Here is a 20,882-nt window from a genome sequence, read left to right as displayed (position 1 = left end):
ATAATGGTGCCCCAGCATGGAGAGTTTCCCCTGTGAGCGAACGTGATGATTTTAATAACTTATACATGTCACAAAATAATCCCTGTGAGCCTCCAGATCGCTTAAAAATAAATAAATAAATAAAAAAGAAATTCAACAAAAGGAATTACAGTTTCCCCTATGCACTCCATACAAAGTCAAAAGATTAATTTTCTGAAGGTCAAAATTACAGTCTTACATTCAGTACACAGTACACATTCAGTGTTAAATTGATAAAAGTATTTTTCTATCAAAGTGCCATTATCACAATCCTTGTGGCATTTGAAGACAAATAGCACCTCAGAGCCACTTGCACAAAAAGCAATTTTCAGTGACCTACATGTGTATAGTGTGCCACAATTTAACCGGATTACTAGAGGCAACCATTGGGAAACAAAATCAAAAAGGTGAAACATAAGAAGCATTAGGTGTAAGTAGTAACCCAACCAATTGCACTAATGGTGAAAGTCACTTTCCTATTTGGTAACCCATCCCTACTGCTTTATAAAACACAAAATCTTTTAAAGAATAACAATTATAGGACATTCTTCAGAAGATGTATTTAAAGTTTAATCTGACACAAATACACACATGACATTATTAAGTTGGACCACGTTACTATTATCAGTTCTTATCCAAAACAAAGTAGACACACACATCTTTTAATAAAATATAGGGGTAATCAAAGTAGACTTTATGACTTTATTATTGTATTTCGTTATGTGACCACATCACTGTGCCTAAAAAGGATCCAGATTATAATTACATTGACATTTTAAAAGTCATCTGAAGTGTTAAACCTCAGCTTCATTGCTATTACTGTAGGGGGAATATCATTAAGCTGTGAAAACTGGCATTAGGGCTAACAGCTGAAATTCATGTCAACTTCTATCATTTCCCATCACAAAACTCAAAGCTTCCAAGGTGCTGAAAATTCCTTATAGTAAAAGAAACTGAAAATGATAAACAAATACACATGCCACATGCTTGGATGACTTCCAATGAGAGAAATCAGAAAGAAGCAGTCATGAGAACACATATCACAAGTGTTATACTAAATACAATAAGTAAAAGCCATAGAGATGAGGGTTACAACTGAACAAGGGGAGTGTGGGTGCCTTGCTGAACATAGCACAACACAGTAAAAGTAACACCAGAGCTGAATTTTAGTGCCAGAGCTAATCAATTCCCAAATCTCACACCATCAACATGAGAATATGTTTGTGAATAACAGAGAACTAAAGGAAACATGCTTTATCCATGGGAATGTGAGAATTGAAACAGTTGGGGAGCAGAAAACATAACATACTGAAACTGAACAAGAGCGATATCAACAAGTGACCTAGAATTGTACCCATCCTATACTCAAACAAAGGAGACGCAGTAATATACACACTGTCAATATAGAAGTAGGGTTTTTTCATTAGTAAAAATAATAACCTGTCAAATGCTGCTGTGCATCATGTCTCTGGAAAAGCGTGTCAGAAAGCACAAAGCAAAAATCTATAGGAGATATAATTGAAGAGCTCTTGGGGTTCAAACAAATGAAGCATTGATTATTATTAATCATCATCATCATCATTTTTATCACCTCCATCGGCAAAAAATACCTCAAAGAAACTTGCACCTGCCTTGCTTGGCATCAATATGGACTGGAATCTTACAGTCACTGGTCCAGCCAGCAGAGGACCAGTGCTGCAAAAATAAGGCAAGTGTAACTATACTTTTCAAAGCCTATCCATTTTAAACATCACAGTCAATATTTATATCTTCATCTTTGCTGCCCTACAAAGGAACACATTGATAAAGAATGTACATTACCTGTAAAATGCATACATGACCAGCAGATTTCCTGCTACTCCAACGCTACCAATGACCACAACAAAACTGGCAACAATGTAATGGATATGATCCGGCACGTCAATCTTCTTAACAAAGCTCCGATGGGGCTCCATGTTCAGTGCCTGGCACAAGGAGACAACAAAATTTGTATTGATTTGCAGTTTGCAGGAGTACCAGTGTCTCAAGACAGAACAGTTCTACTGACTAGAGGAATGAACAGCCACTTAGTTATGTAAGATCCAAAAGTTAGTGTCCAGCAGCTCAGATGCATGTAATTATGTATTTAGTTACACAAGTCATATGATTTGCCCAAACTACTAGCAATTCAAAAGAGATAGTTTTCTTCCTCTGTGGTGTCTTAACAATTTGTATGGTTTGAACACAGAAATGCAATGATGAACTGATATTTTCTCTCATGAGACATTGGCAATACTGTATATCTTAATCAATTTAGTCTCTAAGGCTGCATGATTGCCTTTAATGAAGTTTTGTCCTTAATGTACTTCCCATACCAGGAGTGCTTAGGGATATAATCAAGGTCTGAGATTTGTTACAGGAGATGAAACTGCCTTTTTATTGGTTTTCTTTCTTTAAAAAAAAAAAAAAAAAAACAATAAGCTCTATTGTGCCATTTTAAAATCTGCCTTGAAAGAACTAAAGTGATTTACAAAACAACTATATGTGTGGTAAATCTTGAAAGAGTGAGGTATTGATTTTTCCCCATCACTTCTTAAGCTATGGCCATCTACCATTCCTCTGGGCACCCCGAGAGGCAATCTCTTTTACGGATATTGCACATTTCCTGTAAGGTAACTTTTAGCAAATGCAACAGTCCCTTAATCTTTTGTCAATTACTTAAAAAGCAATAACATAAGAATTCAGACAGACATCCTGAGTAAATTATTATTCTTAGAGACTTCCAACCAACTGAGATCATATTTCTATATATTAAGCATTTGTAAATAAAGTGGAGGAAATATAAGACAGCTCAATCATTGCTTATGCTTATATGAAGTCACTTCAAAGTCCTGTATTAGGCTATTTTTAATTTTATTTTTTTTATTTTTAATTGCACATTTTCCTACACATACATACATATTCATATATCACACAGCACATGTAATTTCTTCTATATTCAATTCATTAGTTAATTAAGTTTAAAAAGAAAAAAAAACAGCAGACTGCATATCAATTAACTTATTCATCATAACATCATTACACATTACTCCAGTACACTGCGTTGTCAATACGTAGTGTTTCAGTAAAAGCCTGCATCAGACTCCCTTGAGGATAAATGTGTGGTGTGCTCTTGCACTGTACAGCTGTGCAGAATGAATGCTCATCGTACAATGTCTTTGAAGTTGTGGATTGAGACCGACTTGTAATTATAAATAAAGTCATGGCATACATTTCCATTCAAACAGAATTCCAATAATCTATGGAAATGAGGGACATCATTGATAAACAGAAATTAGTTTTTCTCAGGGACGTGCCCTAGTATGTTCCTTTTCAGCCAACTGAAAGTTAGAGTTTGAATGGCAGCATTAGGACAGTTAGGAAATGTGTGATTATAAATCCAAAACAGTAAACAAAATATAAATAACCATTGTTTAGCGTTGGTTTCTATGTGGTACTTTTCTCTCCCTTGTACCTGCACTGATGTCTGTTTTAGAGCCAGTAATCTGAGTGAGAATAACTGCATTATTTGAGGAATTTACTGAGTGCATCTATAGCAGCAAAGGGCAATGGAAGGAATGGGGACTATGCCACCAAAATCTGTACACATTAGTACAGTAGGAATGTTTCTAAGAACATCTCGATCCGTTCTTTGAAATTGGTCTTTTGTGGTTTCTTCACAATTGCTCCCATTGTGGATTTTGACATTCCACGTTTCTATGGAGACGTTCAGTATCATTTCCATCTATTTTTTTTCTGATCACGATGAACTGTAAGTGCCTAAGGTCCAAGTATATGGATCCCAGCTCCCACCTCATTCAATCTGGCAACTTTAAGATCGAAAAACATAAAATCTTCCTGCTTCTTCCACACAATACTTATTCACTAAAAACATTACATTGTCCCCCACCTCCAATCCAATCCATCAATGCTAAAATTCCAAGCTACTTTTGAAATCCATAACAATAAAAGTGACAACAAAAATAAAACATGAAAAAGCTGTTCAGATGTTGAATAATATTTTGATGGATTGGTGGTGAATTTTGAGTGCGATCAGCCCAGTAGAATTTGTTCAGATTTACTGACAGTCCCTCAGTATCCTGTAGTGCTTATCATGCTCATTAGAGAGTCTTTATTAAATTATGTGCCACTTCGAATTTCCATTGAGTCTATGTTACTTAAGGTATGTACTGTCATTTTCAATTTATTTTTTATTTTTATTAAAGACAAATGTGTAAATTACTTAGAAATCAATACTTTAACAATTTAAGTAGAATTTCAATTGCAATAAATGGGAGTCAAATGGAGCTGATCTGCTGTAGCAGATTTGTAAAATTACGATGTTCTTAGTCTTAATTCGAGTTCCACCACTGGTAAAACTATTCATTTTGCAGCTTAAGGTAGCCTAATGGTGGTGATTTGGTAAAGCAATGTCCATAAAGAATTAGATATTTAATAAACTTTAGGATTTATTTTTAATAAAATGGGCTTATTACTAATAATGTAACTTGACAAACTCTGATTTGAAAGATTACACCCCACCAGACAAGGAAGTGGCAAAATATTCTCAGTCATATCCTCTCCTTTATATATAGCTTTACTTAACTACTTAATTGAATGCAGAGGTAATGTATTTACATATTATATTTATATATACATACAGTTAGGTCCATAAATATTTGGACAGTGACACAAATTTAATCATTTTGGCTCTGTACGCCACCACAATGGATTTAAAAGGAAACAATAGATAATCTTGAAGAGTAGACTTTCATCTTTAATTTGAGGGTAGTTACATCCGAATTGGGTGAACGGTGTAGGAATTATAAAAATGGGTGTATGTGGTCCCCCGAATTTTAGGGTCTCAAAAGTACTTGGACAAACTAACATAATCATGAATTAAATTGTAAGTTTCAATACTTGATGGCAAATCCTTTGCAGTCAATGACTGCCTGAAGTCTTGAACCCATAGACATCAGCAGATGCTGGGTTTCTTCCCTGGTGATGCTCTGCCAGGCCTGCACTGCAGCTGTCTTTAGTTCCTGCTTGTTCTTAGGGTGTTTTGCCTTCAGTTTTGCATTAGAAATCAAAACAAATCAATCAGAGATATAGCAATAACATTAAGTGTGGCCAAATCAACTATTTGCTACATTCTTAAAAAGAAAAAATGCACTGGTGAGCTCAGGAACACCAAAAGCCCCGGAAGACCATGGAAAACAACTGTGGTGGATGACAGAAGAATTATTTCCCTGGTGAAGAAAAACCCCTTCACAATAGTTCAGATCAAGAACACCCTCCAGGAGGTAGGCCTATCTGTGTCAAAGTCAACAACCAAGAGAAGACTTCACCAGAGTAAATACAGAGGGTTTACCACAAGATGTAAACCATTGGTCAGCCCCAAAAACAGGAAGACCAGATTAGAGTTTGCCAAGAAACATCTGAAGAACCCTGCACAGTTCTGGAACAACATCCTATGGACAGATGAGACAAAGATCAACTTCCCAGAATGATGGGAAGAGTATGGTGAAGCATGTTATGGCATGGGCATGTATGGCTGCCAAGGGAACTGGTTCCCTTGTGTTTATTGATGATGTGACTGCTGACAAAAGCAGCAGGATGAATTCTGAAGTGATGAGGGCTATATTATCTGCTCAGATTAAGCCAAATCCTTCAAAACTCATTGGACAGTGCAGATGGACAATGAGCCGAAGCATACTGCGAAAGCAACCCAAGACTTTTTTAAGGTGAAGAAGTGGAATGTTCTGAAGCGGCCAAGTCAATCACTTGACCTGAATCCAATTGAGCAGCATTTCACTTGCTGAAGGCAAAACACCCCAAGAACAAGCAGGAACTAAAGACAGCTGCAGTGCAGGCCTGGCAGAGCATCACCAGGGAAGAAACCCAGCATCTGGTGATGTCTATGGGTTCCAGACTTCAGGCAGTCATTGACTGCAAAGGATTTGCAACCAAGTAGTGAAACTCACAATTTAATTAATGATTATGTTAGTTTGTCCAATTACTTTTGAACCCCTACAATTGGGGGGACCACATATACAAATGGGTGTAATTCCTTCACCATTCACCCAATGTGGATGTAACTACCCTCAAATTCTACACTTCCTACACTTAAAGCACATCTTGAATGTTTCCTTTCAAATTCATTGTGGTGGCGTACAGAGCCAAAATGATGAAAATTGTGTCCTTGTCCAAATATTTATGGACCTAATTGTGTACACACACATCTATAGCTTTCTTTTTCAAGTTATGCCTGCAAAGCCTCTTTCTTCCCATCTTTATGTGCTCTTTTTCTAGACCTTTTTTGTGTCTTGTGTATATATACACTCACCAAAAGGATTATTAGGAACACCATACTAATACTGTGTTTGACCCCCTTTCGCCTTCAGAACTGCCTTAATTCTACGTGGCATTGATTCAACAAGGTGCTGAAAGCATTCTTTAGGAATGTTGGCCCATATTGATAGGATAGCATCTTGCAGTTGATGGAGATTTGTGGGATGCACATCCAGGGCACGAAGCTCCCGTTCCACCACATCCCAAAGATGCTCTATTGGGTTGAGATCTGGTGACTGTGGGGGCCAGTTTAGTACAGTGAACTCATTGTCATGTTCAAGAAACCAATTTGAAATGATTCGACCTTTGTGACATGGTGCATTATCCTGCTGGAAGTAGCCATCAGAGGATGGGTACATGGTGGTCATAAAGGGATGGACATGGTCAGAAACAATGCTCAGGTAGGCCGTGGCATTTAAACGATGCCCAATTGGCACTAAGGGGCCTAAAGTGTGCCAAGAAAACATCCCCCACACCATTACACCACCACCACCAGCCTGCACAGTGGTAACAAGGCATGATGGATCCATGTTCTCATTCTGTTTACGCCAAATTCTGACTCTACCATCTGAATGTCTCAACAGAAATCGAGACTCATCAGACCAGGCAACATTTTTCCAGTCTTCAACTGTCCAATTTTGGTGAGCTTGTGCAAATTGTAGCCTCTTTTTCCTATTTGTAGTGGAGATGAGTGGTACCCGGTGGGGTCTTCTGCTGTTGTAGCCCATCCACCTCAAGGTTGTACGTGTTGTGGCTTCACAAATGCTTTGCTGCATACCTCGGTTGTAACGAGTGCTTATTTCAGTCAAAGTTGCTCTTCTATCAGCTTGAATCAGTCGGCCCATTCTCCTCTGACCTCTAGCATCAACAAGGCATTTTCGCCCACAGGACTGCCGCATACTGGATGTTTTTCCCTTTTCACACCATTCTTTGTAAACCCTAGAAATGGTTGTGCGTGAAAATCCCAGTAACTGAGCAGATTGTGAAATACTCAGACCGGCCCGTCTGGCACCAACAACCATGCCACGCTCAAAATTGCTTAAATCACCTTTCTTTCCCATTCAGACATTCAGTTTGGAGTTCAGGAGATTGTCTTGACCAGGACCACACCCCTAAATGCATTGAAGCAACTGCCATGTGATTGGTTGGTTAGATAATTGCATTAATGAGAAATTGAACAGGTGTTCCTAATAATCCTTTAGGTGAGTGTATATATATATATATATGTCTATATGAATGGGCTGGACATTTTGCAATAAGAACAGACCAAAAATAGACAAAAGAAGCAATTGAATGGATCCCAACATATGAAAAAAATGAAGACCACTTTAAAGATGGGAAGATAATATGGGAATTTGAGTTTTCAAATACAGAAGTTCTTATCCTGAGTTTGTTCACATGCAAATGTTCAATATTAATAATACTCCTTTGAAGTACAGTTTAAAAAGTATATGCATTATAAAATTAGAAAAAATGCATTAAAGTATCTGCGTAAACCACATGAAACGGGTTACAATTACATTTATTCACAAGACAGTAATCATATTTATATGGGATTTTAATGCCTATTCCTCAAGTCACATTTTATTCTTCTGTATTTTTTTAATCAACATAGTATGCATACCAACTGATAAAGGGATGAATACATGAATGGACTGGAATGTTTCTAACACATTAAGTATAATTCTGATGGGGAAACTCACATTGCAATTTCTTAAAAGAAAAGCTCAAAGAGGCAAGAGGCTCCTAAAAAGTCACCTGACTAAACACTCCAATGACTGACAAGACCAAACATTTAATAATATGAACAAAACAAGATTCAATGAAGGAGGCAATAAAGTGGGAAATCTCTTTGCTTACCAGTTAGCAAAACCAACAACATTCTAGGTACATCTGTACAATTAGGGATATTGATGGTAATGAAAGATGAACCCTATACACATTGATGACACATTATTATGTTTATAAAGAGAACAAGAGAAAATACAGCCATTTTTCTCAAATTTACCTTCAGTCACAGTTGAGCAAAGACTGAATGAAATAATAATCCCAGAGAAAGTTAGTGGGGTAATTTAATGGAAAAGCACTCAGGGCAGATGGATTTCCAAGGGATTTCTACAAGCTTTCCACAGGGAGCTAGATCTAATTGTGTCCTGGCTTCTTCAAAACACCTTTCTGCATTAGACTATCACCTCTCATTGGTTTGTTTGATATTTTTCTTGATTGATTACAAACAAATAAAGGCTGGTGTCATGAGGCATCACGGGTACATCCATGAATGCAGTCATTCAATCGTATTTAAAAGCAGAGGATATAACAATGCCATTTTCAAGAAACAGTCTAGTGTAATATGAAATGCTTTGATATTTTTTTTGGATACTTTTAGAAATTATCTGTTGATATCTTTGGATAAATGAACTACTAGCAAGACGGACCAAAAGATAGGCTCTACTCCTTTGTTTTAACTAATTTATTGTTGTATTTTAGTACTCTCCAGCTGTAACTGACTTACTAAATGCATCTCATGTTCTGGTGCCTCAAACTAAATACAGTCAAACATGAGATAGAAAGACAATCACTACAGTTGAAATATGGGAGTAGGAAACCAGGACATTTATATATATATATATGTATAAACAAAAATATTTTAGTGATTAAGCCTAAGTCTCTCTGATTAAATTGGTCTAAAGAACAACACTATAAACATGCAGTTCTTTGGACTGGTGTTGTGTGTAAGAGGATTTGTTATTTTGATAGAAATTAACAAAACAGGCACACAATTGTGCTGCTGATGGGAAACAGATGTATTTTGCCACAGCTCGTCATGTGCTTTACGTCTGTTTAAATATTAAAACATTTGAGCATATAACAGTGTTTCATTCAGTATTACAAGTACTGAGTTTTGTATTCTACAAGTCTGGATTTGGCTGCATATATGTCAAAGGGGCTGGCAATTGTTTCAAACTGCTAATCAGTGCTGCATGAATATATATATATATATATATATATATATATATATATATATATATATATATATATTAAAAACTGGTAACCCCTTCAAGGTCAGACTGAATTTGATTGTTCAACTCCCTATAGTATAATATCATTAAAAAAATCTGGGATGGATTCATATGTTTATTAATCAGCTAAAGTAATAGCTCAAACAAAACACTGAAAGAAAGTTCAACCATAGTGAACTGCAGTATCTTTGTCAGTTTCAATCTATTCCCCCAACTTAATATTATTTCTGTGGAAATACCATTCAGTATGACCACCAACATTTGTAAACCAATTTGGAAGAGAAGATAAAAAACAACCAGCCACGAGACATTTATAAATTAGTTTTAGAGCAGCTTTCTATGGTTTAAACATTTTCAATTAAGATTGCACCTGACCACTATGCATTTCTTGGCAAGATTCTCACATGTAAGTGTTCTCTTCACATTTTATTCTCCACCAGATGTTTGGGACTGCTCTTGTGAAAACAGGCTTCTGCACATGGCTAATTGGAAAATCAGTCCCTGCTTTCTTCACCTGTAAAACTGAGCCTATGGGGCGTGCAGCTATGCACAGAGCTGTTTTTCATTTGACTTAAGAATGGAATGGAGTAAAATGAAAACACAAAGGGATAATTCACCACTCTGATATAAAAATAGACATTACAAAATTGGGGACAATATTTATCTTTTAAATCTGTAAAATGTCAAACAATCTAATAACACACAGAGTCCATTTTTTCGACACACACCAGAAGCAGTCCATTAATTTGTTCAATACAAAAATCTTTATCACTAGGTCATTTAGCGGAAAATCTAATATTTGTATATATATATATATATATATATATATATATATATGTCACAGTAAGTGGTTTCACCTTAAATAACTTCCACATTCAAATAAATAGCTATATTTTGACTAGACAAATTATTCCTGAATATAACTAAGATATAATTATAATTCTTACCAAAGATAAAATTGATCTCTAATTTAATGTTTTATTCTATTGCAAAATCTATCTGAAATACTCAGTGTTAGTCTAAAAACCATCTAAGTGTAGCCATAGCAATTTTTACTTTCGATTCCTAGTTTTCTCAATCATTCAAATTGCCAGTTCATACAGGGATATCGTTGAAACAGCCTGACAGCTAAATAATGCTCTTAATCTTTGTTTCTGTATTGCAGTGCAAACTAACACTTGACACAAAACACCATTGCATAATACCAGTTTGGTGTCTAACCCTTTATTAGAGCTAACAATATCCCCCTACATCTTGCATACATGTGTGATCCCAACCTTAACCCTAATGGAAGTGTAAGTTTACTGAGGAATCTAACTTTAGCCCTAAAATAACAAAAATGTTACCATAATTTAGCTTATTGTGTGTGTGTTAAGTATCCAGATTAGTCAAAATATTTATTTTAAAGCAAACCATAACCTACCCATATGACCATTTCATACATACTACATTGGAACACCTATCTATTTATAAATATTCTATATATTGTATGAAAACAACATAACACATCATTCATAAGCAAGGTCAGTCGCTCAACCAGCCCCCCAAAATCACACTCAGAATAACTGAATACACATTTTGCACAGCACTACCAGACCCTATATACCCAGTACATGAAACGCATTACTTGATTTAGTTAGTGTTGTTTTGAATGAAACAAACAAATCGTATACATAAAGTAGCTGTAATTGCTTTGAGACGCGAAGCACGGTCTTAAAGCTAATTCAATTACATGCAAAGGTACAACTGTCAAATAAGCCATCACACTGAGACACACATAACCTGTCTGTCTTGTCCAGGCTATTCATATATACCTCTGGCCTGTGTAATTACGTCACACAGCTTATAAGATAACTAAAATAACCAAAATATCTGAAAGCATTTAATTAAAAAACATGACAGTTGAAACATATTTGCAGCTAGTAAGTTGTAAAAAACAAACAATAAATCAGCTTTCAATCTGAAATCTGCTTACCTGCAAAGTTTCTCTCTTCTCCTTCCCGCCCGTTTGTGCTTTATGTGGGTTCAGTAGCCTCAATGTACACAACTGTTAGGCAAATTAAACTGCTTCAACTCTAGATGTGTGGAAAAGACCTCTGCTGCTTTCCAAACACCACTAATCCCTAGTTTAGGTGGGGCTATGCCTTGTGATGAATTGATAAGCAATACAACTGAAACAACACTGCGTGTAGAGAACCTTACTGTCTACAACCCGCTTGATTTGGCAAAATCCAGTACATTATTGATTTTCAATATGCATTTGTCATTTCTCATTGTTTTCATTCTGTACACCTGATCTATGAACATGGAGTGGAGAGGTTCTGATTGTTCATGAATGTAAATTAAAAATAAAATAAAAGAATGGTGCTTATAATAGTCTGCAATTCACAGCAAAGCATTGCACCCAATGGCTGAAAAACATGCATTTTGAATGAGCGTTTTCCAGCGTATGGTGCTTAATTTGGTTGAGTGGAGCGACAGAAATGTGCAGTGATGTCTAGTCAAACGCGAATTCCACTTTAAGCCTCTTAAACATCACCCTTCAAATTGTGAAAGCTTGTGTTGTCAGAGTCTGACAATATGACTCCAGAAAAGTATTTTCCTATCATGAGGACTAAAATAGTCTACATATATATCATTGTGTGCCATTACTCATTTATTTATATTTGAATATTGTACTAATAGAACATTTATTTTCATGCAGAAAATACATAAGCAAGTTCATCCAAGCTAGCTCCAGCTATACAATTTACTATTACATTTTTAAGATTAGCCAAGGCATTGCATTATGTATAGGAGGTAGTTGACATGTTTGTATCTATTTTCTTATTACGAATTTTAAATAAATGTTATACATTGTTATTTTTTGGTGGTGTTGTTCACCACCAAAGGCAGTAGCCATGTTATTATTTAATATTGGTCTATATGAGTGCTGATTAACTTGAAGAAGTCAATACTGTATAAAAATCTGGTTTCTTCAGATGAAAGCCAATATTTTGTCAATCTATGGGCAAAGCTTTGATGCATGCAGAGCAAATGCGAGTCGTATAGATCATTAGTTTGTTAAGTGGTAGTTTAGGTGATGTCCACTAGGTTACACCCTACTCCATTCAGGAAAGTGAATTTATGAGTGCAGTAAAATACTGATGTGGAAAACAGAATCAGGAATTGTAATAACGGTAGAGAAGACAGGGAAACTGACCACACTCAGATGGGGCTATACACTTGAAAATATTATCTTCAGGTCAAATGCTGAAAACTTGTAGATATTGGATAAAAATGGCTATTGTGGGTCAAAATAAATAGGAGAGTATAACAGAGTCTCTTTCTTTTTTTACTCATGGTCTCAACAAAGTTTCATATTCATATTAATGAAAATACAAGAAACAGTATTTTCACAGAGAAAAACAATTTTTAAGTAAATTGTGAAAGAAAGCCTTCTTTTATTCTAAGTACCAGCAGTCTGAGGACGTTGTGTTCGTTATTGCACTCCACACTGAAAGAGATATGATAGGAATCTGCTGCACCATTTTAGAATATTTCTGTGTGTGAGGTTATTCTAATAAACCTATAAGCAAGTATTTTACAATGTTTAAAATGGGTTAACCCTTAGCATCCCTGTGTGACGTCACATATGGAGACCGGGTAAACCGAGACATTTTTGTCAAGACTGTTAAATTATAGTGACATAAGCATCACACTAAGTTCCAAAGGGTTAATATAATTAGACTGTTACATCCTGTTCATTTAAAAGTGAAGGACGTATACTGTGAAGTCCTTGGGCAACTAGGAGAGGACTCATTTTAATTGCGCATGATTCAGAATAATTAAACAAATCACTTAAAATTTCTGTTTGCAGAAAACTGGCACGGATTCAATTGTGTATGGTAGATATGCTTATGCAATAAGATAAATAGATACACCAATGGGTTCTTTTTGTAGCAAATATTGAGTTTGTTTTGTATCTGAAAAAAAAAAAAAAAAAAATGAAAACGTCACTCACCTTGGCTGGCTAATCTTGCAACATGCAGTCTAAAGCTGGGTAACTATCTTCACATATAGCTCCCCCTTCCTTAGAGAGAAAGAGTGGGAATCATTAATTCCAATCTGAGCAAAGAAAGAGTAAATAAAATCCATGCAAAATGTCAATCAAAACCTCCTCATGTTCATTCAATGCTTCCTCTCACACTACCTCAAAAGACAGACTGATGATTCCTGCAGCTATTACTCCACTGCGTAGACTCTGAGCAGAAGGTCTTATTTTTTTTATTTATTTTTTTTACAAGGAGTAAAAGCAAATACTTGAGCTCTAAAAATCACACATTATTCTTCAGTTGCACTCAGCCCCATGAAGGGTGAAAACAACAACAACAAAAAAATCAAATCCTCGTCACATTGCTGTAAAAAGCCTAATGTGTCTTGGCAGCAAGGTCAGATCAGTGATTGGAAGGGTATCTGTACACTAGGATGACAAACGGCATGGAGTAACGAAAAAACAACAACTTAACATTAGCATGGGAGAGAGGAGAAAACATCATAGATAGGTAGTGTAAAAGTTAGACCTTTCAAAAAGAGTGGCATTAACATACTCTGACCTGTTGCTATTCATGTGCACTGTTATCCACAGGACGTTTAAACAACAATTTACATTTTAATTCATACAGCAATTTGGTACATTCAGTTCGGAATAATGTTTGTAGGTCCAATAGACTATACAGTGGCTGTCAAACTGATTGGGGGACCACTGAAAATTCTGTTGGGAAATTGGGAATGGAAGAATCAGCATTGTGTTTTTGTTCACATATTTGGAAATGTGTTACTCCACTAAAAACACGAGACTATGGAAAACTGTATGTGTGATTAAACAGTGTTATTTATTTTAACTTTTTTGTTTTTACACTGAGTATATATATTTCACTTTCTTTTACAAATGGCTCTTCTATTCAATCACAGAATTAGTGTGTGCTCGGTCTATAGTTTTCCGAGTTCTTCCTATGAAATAATCGATGTCCCTTTTACTAGTCAGTTATTAACAGTCGTGTTCCAAGTACAGATACAATTAAAAAAATATATATCCTAAAGGAACGAAGTCTCGTAGCTATGGGCTCGTCATTCAGTTTTTGGTGTTAATGTTTTTCTGAAGTCTTAATTTAGTTTTATCTGCAAATAATGTTGAAAGATGCTGGGACTACAGTGAGGGAAAAAAGTATTTGATTCCCTGCTGATTTTGTACGTTTGCCCACTGACAAAGAAATGATCAGTCTATAATTTTAATGGTAGGTGTATTTTAACAGTGAGAGACAGAATAACAACAAAAAAATCCAGAAAAACGCATTTCAAAAAAGTTATACATTGATTTGCATGTTAATGAGGGAAATAAGTATTTGACCCCTTCGACTTAGTACTTGGTGGCAAAACCCTTGTTGGCAATCACAGAGGTCAGACGTTTCTTGTAGTTGGCCACCAGGTTTGCACACATCTCAGGAGGGATTTTGTCCCACTCCTCTTTGCAGATCCTCTCCAAGTCATTAAGGTTTCGAGGCTGACGTTTGGCAACTCGAACCTTCAGCTCCCTCCACAGATTTTCTATGGGATTAAGGTCTGGAGACTGGCTAGGCCACTCCAGGACCTTAATGTGCTTCTTCTTGAGCCACTCCTTTGTTGCCTTGGCTGTGTGTTTTGGGTCATTGTCATGCTGGAATACACATCCACGACCCATTTTCAATGCCCTGGCTGAGGGAAGGAGGTTCTCACCCAAGATTTGATGGTACATGGCCCCGTCCATCGTCCCTTTGATGCGGTGCAGTTGTCCTGTCCCCTTAGCAGAAAAACACCCCCAGAGCATAATGTTTCCACCTCCATGTTTGATGGTGGGGATGGTGTTCTTGGGGTCATTCCTCCTCCTCCAAACACAGCGAGTTGAGTTGATGCCAAAGAGCTTGATTTTGGTCTCATCTGACCACAACACTTTCACACAGTTCTCCTCTGAATCATTCAGATGTTCATTGGCAAACTTCAGACGGGCCAGACATGTGCTTTCTTGAGCAGGGGGACCTTGCGGGCGCTGCAGGATTTCAGTCCTTCACGGCGTAGTGTGTTACCAATTGTTTTCTTGGTGACTATGGTCCCAGCTGCCTTGAGATCATTAACAAGATCCTCCCGTGTAGTTCTGGGCTGATTCCTCACCGTTCTCATGATCATTGAAACTCCATGAGGTGAGATCTTGCATGGAGCCCCAGACCGAGGGAGACTGACAGTTATTTTGTGTTTCTTACATTTGCGAATAATCGCACCAACTGTTGTCACCTTCTCACCAAGCTGCTTGGCGATGGTCTTGTAGCCCATTCCAGCCTTGTGTAGGTCTACAGTCTTGTCCCTGACATCCTTGGACAGCTCTTTGGTCTTGGCCATGGTGGAGAGTTTGGAATCTGATTGATTGATTGCTTCTGTGGACAGGTGTCTTTTGTACATGTAACCAGCTGAGATTAGGAGCAGTCCCTTTAAGAGAGTGCTCTTAATCTCAGCTCGTTACCTGTATAAAAGACACCTGGGAGCCAGAAATCTTGCTGATTGATAGGGGATCAAATACTTATTTCACTCATTAACATGCAAATCAATTTATAACTTTTTTTAAATGCGTTTGTCTGGATTTTTGTGTTGTTATTCTGTCTCTCACTGTTAAAATACACCTACCATTAAAATTATAGACTGATAATTTCTTTGTCAGTGGGCAAACTTACAAAATCAGCAGGGGATCAAATACTTTTTTCCCTCACTGTAAATCAAATTGTGCACAATTCCACAGCTAATTATGGTTAGAATAAATAATTTAAAAGATTTTACTCAGTTTCAGTTCAAATAATATTTTGAAATAAATTAATTAGGCCCTATGGATTTAAAGTCAAGTTTTGAGGGTTGTGCAATTGGCTGCTGAGAGCAGGAATACCCACCAGAGCTACAGTCAGGTCTAGACACTGCTGAGGACGACAAGCCACTTATGAGCTTCCCTGAGATGCTTTCTGACAGTTAGTGCAGAAATTCTTCGATTGTGCAAACCCACAGTTTCTTCAGCTGTCCGGGTCTCAAACGATCCCGCAGGTGAAGAAGCCAGGTTTGGAGTCCTGGGCTGGTGTGGTACACGTGGTCTGCGCTTATGAGGCTGGTTGGACGTACTGCCAAATTCTCTAAAACGAGGTTGGAGGCGATTTAACAGCTCTGGTGGCCATTCCTATAGTCTGCATGCCAACTGCATGCTCCCTCAAAACTGCAGACATCGGTGGCATTGTGTTGTGTGACAAAACAGCAATTTAGAGTGGCCTTTAAGGTGCACCTGTGTAATGATCATGCAGTTTAATCAGTCCTGACACCTGTCAGGTGAAAGGATTGTCTTGGCGAAGGAGAAATGCTCACTAACAAGGATATAATCAAACTTTTCTGGGATCTTGCATTTCAGCTCATGAAACATGGGACCAACATTTTACATGATGGGTTAATATTTGTATTTCAGTATATGTGGAAATATATCAATATGACTTTTTCAGGTTGTTTCAGCTTTTTATATATTACTAAAGACAATTGCACCATAGCTACCCATAACACAAGCATTCATAATTGATTCTGAACCATAATTAACTTCACTTTCAATTAAACCAACAATCCTGCTGATCGTTATTGAGTAACCTTCACAATAATGAATATGTGGAGGTCATTTGTAGCTGCAGCAATGGAATGTCACATTTCAGAGCCGGGCTCGGAGAAGCAAAGGATTCTGTCAAAAATTAGGGAAAACGTGAAGTTGAAACACAAATCTGTATTTGAAATCATAGCATGTTGTAACTTTGTAAAAGACACTATAAAATAAATGAAATATTCACCGATCAGCCCATGACATTATGACCACTGACAGGTGAAGTGAATAACACTGATAATCTCGTTATCATGGCACCTGTCAGTGGGTGGGATATATTAGGCAGCAAGTGAACATTTTGTCCTCAAAGTTGATGTGTTAGAAGCAGGAAAAATGGGGAAGAGTAAGGATCTGAGCGACTTTGACAAGGGCCAAATTGTGATGGCTAGACTACTGGGTCAGAGCATCTCCAAAACTGCAGCTCTTGTGGGCTGTTCCCGGTCTGCAGTGGTCAGTACCTATCAAAAGTGATCCAAGGAAGGAAAAGCAGTGAACCGGCGACAGGGTCATGGGCGGCCAAGGCTCACTGATGCACGTGGGGAGCGAAGGCTGGCCCGTGTGGTCCGATCCAACAGACGAGCTACTGTTGCTTAAATTGCTGAAAAAGTTCATGCTGGTTCTGATAGAAAGGTGTCAGAACACACAGTGCATCACAGTTTGTTGCGTATAGGGCTGCGTAGTCACAGACCAGTCAGGGTGGCCATGGTGACCCCTGTCCACTGCTGAAAGTGCCTACAATGGGCACGTGAGCATCAGAACTGGACCACGGAGCAATGGAAGAAGGTGGTCTGGTCTGATGAATCACAAGGTGTTGACTTGGCCTCCAAATTCCCCAGATCTCAATCCAATCGAGCATCTGTGGGATGTGCTGGACAAACAAGTCCGATCCATGGAGGTCCCACCTCGCAACTTACAGGACTTAAAGGATCTGCTGTCTTGGTTCCAGATACCACAGCACACCTTCAGAGGTCTAGTGGAGTCCGTGCCTCGACCGGTCAGGGCTGTTTTTGGTGGCAAAAGGGGGACCTACACAATATTAGGCAGGTGGTCATAATGTTATGGCTGATCAGTGTTTACTGTGATATTAAGGTTAGTGCAATATTTTTGCTTATGGTTACTGCATCTTGAACACCTTCTCTACTCTCATGTGACTGTCCTATTTCATATGTGAAACAACATGTGTTTGTGTTTGTTGTCTTGTCTGAGCCGATTTTTAATTATTGGTTCATATCTTTTAATGGATGTTCTCATAAAAATAGTATTATTGTATTATTACTATGCAAGTAATAACAATTTATTTTTAATCTTCATAATCATGTATCTGTCGAGTTTTGGATACAGTCTATTTGTATGTGTGTGTGTGTGTGTGTGTGTTTCGTGTGTATTGGTGTCAGAGCATTGGCTGGTTCACTAATTATCTGACTTCAAATTGTTCAGCTGGTGAACTGTACCAGAATTTAGGTCATTGATTAGGAACACTATTGGTTTGTTATGTAAGCACTCATTCTGATGGTATACTGCACATGCAAATGTTGGTTGTTTAGTCTCGCACATGCCATTAATTAATATTTATAATTGAATTTGTGTAGTAGTATTGCCTAATGTGCTCATCTCCGAACAGTGTTTGTTTTGTTTCTGTTGATGGCAGAGGTTTATTTCTAAATAATGTTAAGCTCAAAACAGACTATGATGATAACAATCATCAACTTTCACTGGAAAATTACACAATATGTTTCTTCCAGTCATATCTTCTAATCACACATTAAAAAAGAGTAGCAGAAATGTGATAAACAATGGACTGTCTTTTATCATAGTAAATGGCAAATTAAATGACGCAACAATCAATTTATAAGTAGAATCTACAGTCTTGTCATGAATTCGAACTTAGATAGTGGAAGGTCTTATCACACAAAGCTTACCTGAACATTTTAAGTCAGGCTGTTTACAGCAAAGCATTTTTTCTTCCTCTATTATTTAATTATATAAGTGTGTGTGTGGAGGGGGTGGGGCGGGGCGAGTGTTAAATGCTTATTTATAGTTATATCAATTGCAAAATGGTCTTTAATGTCTGGCATTATTGAATAATAATTTATATTTAGCTATGATTACCTAGTGGTCTCTTTGACCTGTTTCACATCACTGGTTTGGATAAAAAAGTGGCACATCGTACTGACAGCTGGGATGTGAGTTTGTGATGATTTGTCTGTGAATTTTACAATGTCTCAATAACATCTTGCACATAAGAGACATCTAGCGATAGGTATCTAGCCTCTAGGGATACTGCAGGCATGTTTGTCAGACATTTTCTGTAGGTTCTCAAAAGTCAGAAGTTTCCATGTTTCACATTTTCAGTATTGTCACTACATATTTCATGGCCACAGACATTGTCTAACCTTTTGGTCTAGGTAAAATACATGTGATTTTGGATCACCACAGCATTCAGCAGGATTTCAAAACTGTTCGTAAAGCTGCTCAAAGGAAGAAATGGAAATGTACACCGATCAGCCATAACATTATGACCACCTGCCGAAAATTGTGTAGGTCCCCCTTTTGCCACCAAAAACAGCCCTGACCCTTTGAGGCATGGACTCCACTAGACCTCTGAAGGTGTGTTGTGGTATCTGGCACCAAGACGTTAGCAGCAGATCCTTTAAGTCCTGTAAGTTGTGAGGTGGGGCCTCCATGGATCGGACTTGTTTGTCCAGCACATCCCAACAGATGCTCGATTGGATTGAGATCTGGGGAATTTGGAGGCCAAGTCAACACCTTGAACTGATTCATCAGACCAGGCCACCTTCTTCCATTGCTCTGTGGTCCAGTTCTGATGCTCACGTGCATTGTAGGCACTTTCGGCAGTGGACAGGGGTCAGCATGGGCACCCTGACTGGACTGCGGCTACGCAGCCCCATACGCAACAAACTGCGATGCACTGTGTGTTCTGACACCTTTCTATCAGAACCAGCATTCACTTTTTCAGCAATTTGAGCAACAGTAGCTCGTCTGTTGGATCGGACCACACGGGCCAGCCTTCGCTCCCCACGTGCATCAGTGAGCCTTGGCCGCCCATGACCCTGTCGCCGGTTCACTGCTTTTCCTTCCTTGGATCACTTTTGATAGGTACTGACCACTGCAGACCGGGAACACCCCACAAGAGTGCAGTTTTGGAGATACTCTGACCCAGTAGTCTAGCCATCACAATTTGGCCCTTGTCAAAGTCACTCAGATCCTTACGCTTGCCCATTTTTCCTGTTTCTAACACATCAACTTTGAGGACAAAATGTTCACTTGCTGCCTAATATATCCCACCCACTGACAGGTGCCATGATAACGAGATTATCAGTGTCATTCACTTCACCTGTCAGTGGTCATAATGTTATGGCTGATCGGTGTAAATCATGCAATTGAATTCTACTATATACAGGTCTACTATATTCTAGAGAATGCAATACTATGCTCAGCTTGTTTTTAACATACTACAGAGCTAATTTTATTTTTACAGCTTTAAAGGCAGGGAGGGAATGCAGAAATAAAAGTCAGAAGTAGGCAGTATTATTAATTTGCTCAAAAGTATGCTGTGCTGCATGCCTTGCCAATCAATTTTATCATTTTGTGTTATACAGAATCCATGCATATCAGATATATCAAAGCTGCATGTGCTTGTACTGTATATATACAAGTCAATTTTGAGACATCTGAATAAATTACAGCTTTGTTAGAAAAATAATTTACGAGTTCCCCATGGTAACAATGTCCCATCCCATCCCCCTTAGGTTAGTATTATGGACACA

The 20,882-nt window shown here is 37.8% G+C and overlaps 1 protein-coding gene across 1 annotated transcript in view; it reads right to left on the bottom strand.

Annotated features, from left to right (window-relative positions):
* Positions 1-11,497, bottom strand: part of opn4xb (opsin 4xb) — a 29,869-nt gene extending 18,372 nt beyond the window's left edge. The window contains exons 1-2 of the mRNA XM_066712225.1: positions 11,383-11,497; positions 1,840-1,982 (exon numbers count right to left, since the gene is read on the bottom strand). Coding sequence (XP_066568322.1) covers positions 1,840-1,973 — 134 coding nt within the window. The 5' untranslated portion in view covers positions 1,974-1,982; positions 11,383-11,497. The remainder of the gene's footprint in view (positions 1-1,839; positions 1,983-11,382) is intronic.
* Positions 11,498-20,882: the final 9,385 nt, after the last annotated feature.

This window comes from Amia ocellicauda, chromosome 8, assembly GCF_036373705.1.
Source record: "Amia ocellicauda isolate fAmiCal2 chromosome 8, fAmiCal2.hap1, whole genome shotgun sequence".
Classification (NCBI taxonomy): Eukaryota; Metazoa; Chordata; class Actinopteri; order Amiiformes; family Amiidae; genus Amia; species Amia ocellicauda.
This window is presented reverse-complemented; position numbering and strand designations above follow the sequence as displayed.